The sequence below is a fragment of the Solanum stenotomum genome, chromosome 7 (assembly GCF_019186545.1).
Source record: "Solanum stenotomum isolate F172 chromosome 7, ASM1918654v1, whole genome shotgun sequence".
Classification (NCBI taxonomy): domain Eukaryota; kingdom Viridiplantae; phylum Streptophyta; class Magnoliopsida; order Solanales; family Solanaceae; genus Solanum; species Solanum stenotomum.
Window position 1 is genome coordinate 21,274,123 of NC_064288.1, and position 12,548 is coordinate 21,286,670.

At 38.7% G+C, this 12,548-nt stretch overlaps 1 protein-coding gene across 1 annotated transcript; it reads left to right on the forward strand.

Moving 5' to 3' along the window:
• Window positions 1–1,407: 1,407 nt before the first annotated feature.
• Window positions 1,408–3,011, forward strand: LOC125869738 (uncharacterized). Its single transcript, XM_049550180.1, has 2 exons — window positions 1,408–1,958; window positions 2,840–3,011. The coding sequence occupies exons 1-2, from the start codon at window positions 1,408–1,410 to the stop codon at window positions 3,009–3,011; spliced, it is 723 nt and encodes a 240-aa protein (XP_049406137.1).
• Window positions 3,012–12,548: the final 9,537 nt, after the last annotated feature.

Below are 12,548 nucleotides of genomic sequence, written 5' to 3' on the forward strand. Positions count from 1 at the left end.
AAAAAACATAAAAGCAAGTCTTTCAACAAATGTCTTTTTTTATCATGTTTTTGCATGGCTATCATACTTAGTACTTTATGTGCTAACCCCATTCTTCTTCTATGTTTGAACTACAAGTGTAGGTTGCGGTAATTGAGTATCTCTCTAGTTGGAGCTTGGACTAGACTTCTTCCAAGACATCTTTTGGGTATGTCCTCATAGACCAAGGACAAGGACTTTTCATGTTTTCTAGTTCTTTTATGTTTTGAGACTATTGTCGAGACTTCGATTGTAAAGGGACGTGACCCTATCTTGTTTAAAGCTTTGTCTAAGATGGTCATGTGAGACTTTAGTAAACTTCCGCTTGCTTTGGATGAATATTTTTTGATTCAATGGCTTTTGAATAAAAACAAATTAATTATGCACTATTTTTATGTGATGAATGAATGCTATGAGGCTTGTATAAGACCCCTTCGGGCTCGAAAATGTCGTGTTACGACTAGGAGGTGCTCTCGGGTCGTGACAAACATGGTATCAAAGCACTAGGTTTTGGGAATGTTTTTAGGGTTGATGTCTCACAAGCCACGTCTTGTAGAGTCTTGTTCATCGGGTGTGTGTCGCGACACATCTACGACCGAGAGGCTATAGGACGTTAGAAAGTTACACTTCTTTCATATTCTTGAAGTTGTGCCTTAGAGTGTAGTTTTATAAGTGTTATTTTCCTAATCCTTCTCTTGTGTTTATAGGAATATGAATACAAGAAGGGCTAATGCAAGGAGGGAACAAGAGGAGAACGTGAATGAGGAGGTTCCCCCTCAAGCTCCTCAAGACCCTCAATCTCCTAATGATGAAGGGGTCATGTCTAATATGGAGATAAGGGATGACTTCCAAAATTTGACCCAACTCATGACGGTTCAAACCCAAGTCATCGCCACTCAAGCTTAAGTTTTAACGGCCCAAGCTAACCGAGAAGTTGGACCTCAAGTAAACCTCAATGCTAGTACACCCGCTTTAAGAATTAGGAATTTCACAAGGATGACTCCCCCTATAATCCATGGCTTTTAAGTGGATGAAGACCCACAAGACTTTATAGATGAAATGTTTAATGTGGTGGATACCATGGGAATATCTTCTAGAGAAAAGGCGAAACTAGCCGCCTATCAATTGAAAGACGTAGCCCAAGTCTGGTTTGAGCAATGAAGGGATGAGAGACCCGTGAGAGTGGGACCGGTTGATTGGGGAATGTTTAAGATGGCCTTTCTTGATAGGTTTTTCCCCATAGAGTTGAGGGGACAAAAGTTGGTGGAGTTCATGAACCTTCGTCAGGGAGGTATGAGTGTGAAGGATTACTCTCTCAAGTTCACCCAACTATCCAAGTATGCTCCAACTTTGGTAGCAAATTCTAGGGTTAGGATGAATAAATTTGTAATGGGGGTGTCCGGTTTGGTTGTAGAAGAATGTCGTACAACAATGCTCCATCATGATACGGATATCTCTAGGCTTATGATATATGCCCAACAAATTGAGGAGACAAAGCTTAGGAAGATGAATAGTGAGGCAAAAAGGGCAAGACCCGATGAACAAAGTCAACCAAGGTCCAAAAAGAGGTACTTCAACCAAGATTCTTCTATGGTCAACAATGATAGGGTGTCTAACCCTAAACCTCAAGGAGGGAATAGAGGTGGTTCTTCATTTGAAAGGTCTATTTGTACTAAGTGTGGGAAGAAACATTTGGGTAAGTTTCTTGCCGGCATGGATTGGTACTTTGGGTGTGGGAAGAAGGGTCATAAGATGAGATATTGCCCAACACTTTCAGCAAAGGGGAGAGAGGCCAAACAAGCTTCTCTTGATGTCCCGGATCCTAATGATCCAAGGAAGAATCATTTTTATGTGCTTCAAGCTAACAAGGACAAAGGGACTAATCCGGATAAAGGTACCGGTAAGTTGATAGTTCCTTATGGTGTGAATATCTTATTGAGGTTGCTTTGTAGTTCTCATATTGACCTTAGTATGAGCTTTCCCTTAAGTGGGGGATAGTATGTGTAACACCCCAACTTTTCAAAACGTATAAATTGACTCGTATCTTTGTGGAAAGACCAAGAGGGTGGATAATAAATTAAGAATGATGTGTTATGTGATATTTTATGTGTTCAAGTGTTGTGTCTCAAGTTTTGAAGTTAGTTAAGTAGCAAAATAAAAGTTGGCGAAAGTTACCGTAAATTACTTTTTCAAGATTTGTCTGAAATTTGGGTCAAATGTCTCGGACGTTTTCTCCCAATATATTAATAGCTATGGCCCCCACGACCTGTGAAATCGAAGGTCTACGAGTCTAGTTTAAAATGCAACTACCCGTTCGTTCATATGACTTCATAATAGAGAGATATTCGCATTTTTGCAAGACTGCACAAGCAGGCAGGTGAGGTGGGTCCCTAGGTCGGTGGAACTTTATATATATCATCTTCTTCGACTTTTCTTCATTTTTCCTTCATTTTCCTTAGTAAAGAACCAGAAAACTCACAAAACCTACAAAACCCACTTCTAGGACAAGCCAAGTTACTGATTTTCGTGACTTAAGTCCTTGACAAAAGTTGTTCTACGCGTTGAGCTCGTCAACATGGTATAATTTGTTTTATCGATTTCGTAACATATTATACTTTCGTGTGTGGACAGCAGGGGTTTGGGCATATTTTAAAGTTTTGAGGTGTATTACAAACTTATAATCAAGGTAAGACCCTTCTTTCATCGACTCTAACTTTGATAAGTCGCAAATAGCAATTTGCGAAAGAAATACATATCTTTTATCGGATTTTCGTTGTAGCTTATATTCTTTTGTGTTGATTATGATCCTGCCTTGTTGTAGTATCAAGGGGAGTTGTGTTTGTGTTGCAGCGGATCGTTCAGCGTCATTAGTCAGAATCGCCGATCAAGTCATCGATTCAGCATGGTCGTGCTCTAGGTTACTGGGCGGCATGGTACTGCTTTGCGGAATTGCTCGGCGATGCACCGACTGTTCCCTTTTTCTGCCGACTTGATCCTTTTTCTTCAGGGCTCAGCACACTGGAACAAAAGGTGAAGTAAGAGCCTTCGGCGACTCACCAAGTAGACTCGGCGATCCTCAAGCCTTCATTTATTCGTTCTTTTTAGCCTTTCATTCGTTTTTGCGTCGTAGTGTCCATGCTCTCCCCAAAACTTCAAATACCTAAAACTTAAGGGTTTTCATCAGATATTGAGATAAAATAAGCATTTTAGGACACAATTTCTATTAAAATATAGACCTGAATGAGTCCAATTTGTGGACTCATCAACTAGGATCGTTCGTTTTTTGTTTCCCAGCGAACCAGTCTTAGCATGGAAAGGTAGTAGCTCAGTGCCTATGGGCCGATTCATTTCTTACCTAAAGGCCAAAAAGATGATATCTAAGGGGTTTCTTTATCATCTAGTTCGGGTAAAGGATTCAAGATCCAAAACCCCAACTCTTGAGTCACTCCCAGTAGTTAATGAGTTCCCAGAAGTGTTTCCAGAAGATCTTCCTAGAGTTACTCTTGAAAGAGAAATCGACGTTGGAATTGATCTCTTTCAAGATACCCAGCCTATATATATATTCCTCCTTACATAATGGCTCCACCTGAGCTTAAGGAACTGAAAGAGCAGTTGAAAGACCTTCTAGACAAGGGCTTTATCAGACTTGGTATTTCCCCATGGGGTACACCAGTGTTGTTCGTGAAAAAGAAAGATGGTTCCCTTAAAATGTGCATTAACTATCAGTAGTTGAACAAAGTCACAATCAAGAATAAGTACCTTATCCCCATGATTGATGACTTGTTCGACCAACTTCAGGGTGCTAGTCACTTTTTGAAGATAGACCTCAGATCCGGTTATCATCAGCTCAAAGTCAGAGATAGTGACCTCCCAAAAATAGCTTTCAAAACTCGGTATGGTCATTATAAATTTGTAGTTATGTCATTTGGACTAACCAATCATCCTGCAGCTTTTATAGATTTGATGAACAGGGTGTTCAAGCAGTATTTAGACTTGTTTGTTATTGGCTTTATATGATATCATCATTTACTCTAAGAATAAGGAAGAACATGCGACTCATTTGAGGGTTGTCCAGAAAAAAATCAAAGATCGTCAGTCATTTGATATGTTCAGCAAATGTGAGTTTTGGTTGCATTATGTTGCTTTCCTTGGGCATATTATGTCTAGCAAATGGATCCGAGTAGATTCTCACAAAATAGAGGTAGCCAAGCATTGGCCCAGACCTACCTCTCCTACAGATATCAGAAGTTTCTTGGGTTTAGTGGGTTATTATAGAAGGTTCGTGGAAGAATTTTCATCCATAGCTTCTCCATTGACTAAGTTGACTCAGACAAAGGTTAGGTTTCAGCGGTCAGATGAGTGTGAGAAGAGCTTCTCAGAACTGAAAACTAGGTTAACTATAACTCTTATTTTAACTCTACCAGAGGGTTCAGACGGTTACGTGATCTATCGTAGGGTGTGTGTTGATGCAGCGAAGTAAGGTTATAGCTTACGCTTCTAGATTCTTAAGGTGCATGAGAAGATGTATCTGACTCATGACCTTGAGTTTGCAGCCGCAGTATTTGCCCTAAAGATTTGGAGACATTACTTGTATGGTGTTCACGTAGATTTGTTTACAGACCATAAGAACCTTCATTATGTATTCACTCAGAAAGAGTTGAATCTCCGCCAGAGAAGGTGGCTTGAGTTCCTCAAAGACTATGATATGAATGTGTTTTACCATCCTGATAAGGCCAATGTAGTAGCTGATGTTCTTAGCAGAATATATATGGGTAGTGTAGCATATGTTGAGGAAGAAATAAGGGAATTAGCAAAAGATGTCCATCGGCTTGCTCGCTTAGGATTTTTCCTTATGAACATATCAGATGATGGTGTGACCGTTCAGAATGGCTCACAATCTTCATTAGTAGCGTAGGTTAAGGAAAAACAAGACACTGGTCTGAAATTACTTCAATTGAAGGGTGCAGTTCATCAGCAGAAAGTTGAGATTTTCTCCTAAGGTGGAGATAGTGTGCTTTGCTACCAGGGTTGGTTATGTGTTCCTAAGGTGGGTGAGTTGAGGCAGAAAATCCTTACAGAAGCCCATAACTCTAGGTATTCTATTGATCCAGGTGCCACTAAGATGTACCGTGATCTGCAGGAAGTATTTTGGTAGAATGGCATTAGGAGGGATATAGCAGATTTTGTGGCTAAGTGCCCAATTGTCAACAGGTGAAGGTAGAACATCATAAACCAGGAGGTATGACTAAAGAGATTAACATATCTACATGGAAGTGGGAAGTGATAAACATGGACTTCATTACAGGTTTACCTCCTACTCGCAAATAGCATGACTCTATTTGGGTGATAGTAGACAGAGTTACTAAGTCCGCTCACTTTTTGGCTTTCCAAACTACCGATTGGGTGGAGGACTACGCCAAGCTTTACATTAATGAGATCATTTGTCTATAATCTCATATAGAGGTCCTCAGCTTACCTCTCATTTCTAGGAGTCATTTCAAAAAGGTCTGGGTACTCAGGTTAACCTCAGCACAACATTTCATCCATAGACGGATGGTCAGGCAGAGCGTACCATACAGTCCTTAGAGGACATGTTGAGAGCTTGCGTGATCGACTTCAAGGGAAGTTGGGATGATCACCTTCCTCTTATAGAGTTCACCTACAATAATAGCTACTATTCATGTATTCAGATGGCCACTTATGAGGCATTGTATGGGCGTAGGTGTAGATCTCTAGTTGGTTAGTTTAAAGTAGGTGAAGCAACCTTAATAGGGCCAGATTCAGTTCATGATGCTATTGAAAAATTTCAGCTCATCAGAGATAGATTTAGGACAGCCCAAAGTTGTCAGAAGTCCTATACAGACGTAAGAAAAAGGGACTTGGAGTTCCAAGTCGATGATTGGGTTTTCCTAAAAGTGTCACCCATGAAGGGGGTGATGAGATTTGGCAAAAACGGAAAGCTCAATATGTAAGACCTTACAAGATTTTGAAAAGGGTTGGTAAAGTGGCATATGAGTTAGAGTTGGAAATCATACTTAGGACTTTTAGAAAAAACAGGTGAAGCACGACAGGGTTCACGGACCATGAAAGGAACCACGGTCCGTCGACCTGTCTGTGGTTCACACCTAGCCCAGAAATAGTTGACCATGGGACCTTACACAGGTCGTGGACCATCACACGAGCCATACTGGTGCTTGTGGTAGAGAGAAAAAACCTCTTAGGCCATGACATAAGACCATGGAACCTTCCACGGGACGTGGTCTTGATGACGGGCCGTGGGAGGGTCCGTGGACCTAAGCAAATAAACCACCATCCCAAGTGGGTGACCACGGGGAGTTCACGATCTATGGTCCTCCACATGGTCCATGGTGGGGCTCGTGGACCAAAACCCCAAAACCATAAGCTACTGGCCAAGGACAATGACCCACTTGATGGTCTGTGGTCCCTGTGACGGTCCATCATAGGGCCCATGGTCTGCCTTCGTCATATTTTAAGTGGGGTCGTTTTGGTCTTTCCCCTATGTGTTGGACACCTAAACTACGTTATTTAACCACTAAACTACGTAGTTTTGGTCAGTTTGAGCCTACTAACTTAATCAGAACTTACCCTAATCGATCATTCACCAAAAACTTGAGCAAAAGAAAAGAATTCAAGCGTTATCATCCTCAAGAACATCAATAAGGTTTTCTTCAGTTCCAGCCTTGATAGCTAAATATTTCCCCGTGAAATTCGTCATCGGGTATGTGGGATTTCACTGGTGGATTCCTTTCATCCACTAGGTCCCTAGATTTTAATCAAAATCTTGATTCCTTAAATATTGCTTAGACCTAGGGTTTCTAGAACTCCAAATAATTGCTATGATTTAGTTGTGGTAACATTCTTAATCAGATTATCATGTCTTAGTGATGTTTTGCGTAGATTCTTGCATGGAACTCAGAACCATAATTGTGTAGTTCATTTAGTTCATGAATTACATTAGTTAGGACAAATAAACATATATGCATGCCTCAGTTTTCAAATGTTTCATTATCAGTACTTAATGTTGATTTTTTAGTTAGCATGTCAAAATCATGAGCTATCTAGTTATTTTAGTTATGTTGTATTTTATACATTCTATTAGTAGTACGTCAAGGGGGTAGCCTCGGGGTGTGACAGATATTGTGATGAGTTCAGACAACTCAAAATCCTCATAAACCATGTATTCTAACATGGGTAAAGGATAATACTTTTTAGATGACACCTTATTAATTTAGAGCATAGCTTAGTGGATCTACTTAGTTGAGGTGTTCTATATCCCGGCAAAGTATAGGACACTTTTGGCAGTATGGGCGAGACGTTGTATCATTACAAAGCTCATAGTGATAGTTGTTGAATAGAAAATCTCCCAACTAAGAGTAAGGAGTAACTTATTGTATTTTTACACACACCTTTGAGTTAGTAGCTTATATTTATGAAGCTTTAAACATTTCATCTTTTGTTATTGCTTTGTTTTGAGTTGAGTTGAGGTGCGTATTTCTTCCAACATTGTCTGTTTGGTTATATATTCCACTTAGTTCTCTTTGCATACTCGTACATTCAATGTATTGATGTCATTCGATATGCATCTTATTATGAGGCAGATACAGGTGTGCAGGATTATCAACAGGCGCTTCGTTGAGATCACCTTACACTCGTAGCCAGTATTCAGTGAGGCATCCCTACTTCTGGGAGACTCCATTTTTGTTTTAGTTTTAGTAGCAATTGAGGTGTTGTGGGTCTTGTCCCGATATCAATCTTGAACTTTTAGAGGCTTCATAGACGGATAGAACTAAATGATTTTCATTGTTTTCCCAAGATGTTGATTTAACTTATGAATTATGTTAAGTATTTTCAAGATAGTGTTTTGGAAATTTTACTGAATGTCAAAATGCTCATCTACTTAACTTTTTGTATATCTTTAGAGTCATGTCAGTTATAGTCAACCAGGCCAGGGATTCCTTTGGGGATTAGAAATGGTTCTCGAGTTTCAGCCACATCCAAGGTGTAGACTCAGGGCGTGACATAATCATCTGAATGAACATTAGTGGTAGATTCTAATTAGTTGCAACTATAACCATGTTACTTAATTAACTAGTAGACATTTGCTTAGTTACCTGATTATCCTAAATTGTAATCTTCATATGGATTCTACATAGTAATTGTCGTGCTGGGCCCGTGCTAAGCACGGACATTCCTCTATATACATATATGTGTGTGTGAGAGAGAGAGAAAGAGACAGAGAGAGGGAGAGATATTTCAGCAAAACAAAAGAATATCTCCCAATTTCTCACTTTCATTACATATATACCTACTATTAATATTAATGGAAGAATACAAATTTACCTATATATATGTATCATATATGTTGGAAAAAACTAATTAGGGATATACCCATTGTAGCTTCAATCTTATATATAATATATTTCTGCATATATATATATATGACATGAAAAGAGAAACTAAATTGTTGCATAAGTTCTTCAAAGAAATTAATGAGTTGTTGCATTTGGTCTTTGAAAATAAAAGTTTATTGTGCTTGCTCGTCTTTTTGCTCTCTCTATGTATATCTTCCATAAATCACAAGATGTCACCTTCTTTGAGTTACATCTCATGAAATCTCCCTTATTTTCTTGATCAGTTTATTGTGTGGATTTCTAATTATACTGAATCTCAAGTTTTGGCCAAGGAAATTGATAGACGGAGTTAGTGGTGGCTTTGAGATTCAGCCGCTAAGGTATCTGAATGCTATTTTTTTTATCACGATTCCTTTAAAATTTTGTTCTTGAGTGTAGTATGTTATCGAGAGTCGGTTATAAGATGTCTCTAAATGGCTTTTGGTGTTGTTCTTATTAAAAACTCCTTTAAAGTGATATTGATATTGTGGCGTGATGTTCATATCGTTTGCCTACGTACATAAACATTATGCATATGCATTGTGTTTCATGCCATTTTAGGCTAGGATTGGGGTGTTCTTCTACACCACACACATTGGATCAGTGTGTTTACCTAAACCATATTCATTAGATCAGGCTGTTCGCCTACACCACATGTATTTCATATCCTCTAGACTATAATGGGTATTCCCCTACATTACATGCATTGTATAAAGGTGTTCACCTATATTAAATGCATTCATGACCTCTGAGGCTAGGATCGGAGTGTTTTCCTAAATCATATGCATAGTTACATCTTTGCCTTTGAGGTTATAGATCAGAGTGTTCACATACACCATATTACATCATACTACATTGCATTCCATAAGGTTGTGTACTATGGCTTAAGTTACTGTGGTCAATTGAGTACATAATCTATGAGGCATGGTATGTTATTGGTACTATAGTTACATAATATGGGGCAAAAGAAGGTAGATTTGGATGTGAGTTATTGGCACCAGGTTGTTTTTAGTAGCAATAGGTAAGATTGTTTTTAGTTGTAGTTGGTTCTTCTATAATTATGTTGCATTACATTACATGAATTATCATGTGATTATAAATGATACCTATCAAGATAAAGGGGCTCGTGTAGGTGGTTGTGTGATGGATTAATTGTTGTTTAATTTTGTCATTTGAGACATGAACAAGGGAAGTGGATACAAACTATGCTAGTAGGGTGGCTCAAGTGAGTTGTTGCTTTAGTGTAAATTAAGTGTGTCTTATTGAGATTTCAGTTTGATTAAGCTATTTTTGTTATTATATCACCTTACATATTCAGTATATTATTTCATAATGACGTCCTCAATCTTTAGGGATGTTGCATTCATGCATGCAGGTTATAAAGTAGACATGAAACCTTATGCATGTTATCATGTACAACTGAAATTGGTACGCTCCATTTTTTCTGGAGTTGTTGAGTTTAGAGTCTTCTTTAGCTTTATATTGGTAATGGGTATGTTGTGACCCTGTCCTGATTAGGTATTTGCAGCTTTTTCTTCTTAGAGGTTTGTAGACATCTGTTGTGGGTCTTGTAAGTCGATTGTGGCCTAGAAGACCTTATATTTCATTTGGTAATACTTCGAGTTTTTCATAGTGTTTCTTTTGGTTTAGTTTTTCCTTGAAGGACCAAGTATGTTATTTGATCAGATTTCAGTTAGTCCGCACTGTGAAGTAAGGTACCGGGTGCTGGCCGTGCCTCCCCAAATTTGAGGTGCGACTGTCACGATTCAAACCCTTAGTGAATGGCACCCACATTAATCCTCCGGTTGGAGAACTAATCTACCATCTCCAAACTTAACACATCAACCCATTTCAAAACTGAGTTGTGATATAAAATACTAGAAAATATATAAAAAGATTAAGTATCCATAACTCAACCTGTCAAACAAACAATTGCAAAAAATTAACCCCCTAGAATCTGAAAGTCGTTGTACCAAAACATCTAACAAGCCTAGATTAAGGGGATGCAATCCCAACAAGAAAACATAAACTAAAAGTCTAAGTATTTGTGTCCGAAATGATGGATAGCAAGATAGGGAAGAATCCATGGCAAGCCCAGAAGAAGTTATCTCACCCTTCGATCTAGATGTCACATGTCTCACAACTGAAGTATCGAAGCAACCGCCTGAAGATTTCATGTACACAAAAAAGAAAGTTCAAGTGCAGTATAAGTACACAATCACAATATATTGATAGAATCATCAGCTAGTTCCACTATACGAAATATGAACAAGAAACCACAACTCAATAAGAAAATAATACACAATTACAACACAGGTGCAACATAGCTCGGAATTGATATGTTTAACAACATGAATGATCAAAATACAAGAAGCCAGTCTGGTTCTTTGAAATACCCAACTTTATGAACTTAGACTTAGAAGTCCGAACTCTTTGGCCAAGTGTCGCTTGAACACCCCTAAGCAAGTCAGGCTGCACATTTTAACACCTTCCGACGTAGCGTATCTGCACCATATTGGTCTTTCCCAGATGATACTGAATGGTCACATCATAGTCCTTTAGCAACTCTATCAACCTTCATTGTCTCAGAACTAGATCCTTCTGAGTGAATATATGTTGTAGACTGTGATGATCGATAAACCCTAACCACATAAAGATAATGCCGCCAAATCTTAAGAGAAAGACTACCGCTGCAAACTCTCAATAATAGGTTAAGTAGTTCCTCTAATGGATCTTCAACTACCTTGAAGCATAGGTTATGAAATTTCTACCATACATCAACACAACACCCAAACCTGAATATGACGCATCACAATAAATAATGAAATCCTTACTTTTCACCAGTATTGTCAACATGGGGGTCGTAGTCAAAAGTATCTTGAGGTTTTGAAACCACTCCTTACATAGGTTGGACCACACAAAAGGCACCTCTATCTGAGTTAGTCTAGTCAGATAAGTAGAAAAATATAAGTGAAGTTCTTGACGAATCAATGGTTATTGCTATCGAGACCCACAAAACTCCTATCCTTTGTCACAGAGTTAGGACAAACCCAATTCTTAATTGTCTTGATATTTTGGGATCTACCATCAGTCCTTCTTTTGAAACCACATGCCCTAGAAAGGCCACAATCAACAAGAATTCACACTTTGAGAACTTGACATTCAATCTCCACTTCCCTATGATACCCAGAATAATATAAAGGTGATATGCATGTTCCCCCTTAGTTTTGGAATAGATTGAAATATCATCTATAAACACAATCACAAAAATAATCCAAGTAAGGCTTGAAGACCCCATTCATCGAGATCAAAAAGGTTGTGGTGCATTAGTTGGACATAAAGGCATCACCAAGAACTCATAGTTCCCATATCAAGTCTTGAAAGTTGTCTTAGGTATATTTTCTCATCTAACTTTTATCTGATGATATCCGGACCTCAAACCAATCTTCGAGAACGTTGAATCACCATGCAATTGGATGAACATATCATTTATGCAATGTAAGGGATACTTATTGTGAATAGTGACCTTATTCACTATCGGTAGTCTATGCACATCTTCATACTACCATTCATTTTCTTTCCAAACAACATCAGAGCACCCAGAGAGATGCACTAGGATGGACAAACCCCTTATCTAAAAGCTCTTGAAGCCAAACCTTGATTTTTCTCAACTCTATCAAAGCAATGTGATAGGGAGGGATAGAGATTAGATGAATGTCTGATTCCCAATATATGCAAAAACCAATATCCATATCTAGAGGCATGCCCAACAAATTCGTCGGAAACGCCTCTAGAAAATCTGAAGTTATGGGAATGAACTCAATGGAACGGGACTCTACACTGACATCCTGGAGATGAGATAAGTAGGCTAGACAACCCATCCCCACCAACCTTCTCATGTTTACAAATGATATGATCTTTACTGGTTTAGGCATATACACACTACCCGGAATCTCTAGAGTTATTGTCTTAGAAATACAGTTCAAAACAATATGATAATAAGACAACCAAGTCATACCCAAGATAGGTAAGCAGTTTCCTTTCTCTAGAATGTGATTTCTCTCGGTAGTAGCTGATGATGGCACAGAAATCAAAGATCGGAGGAGGAGGGCAAACAAC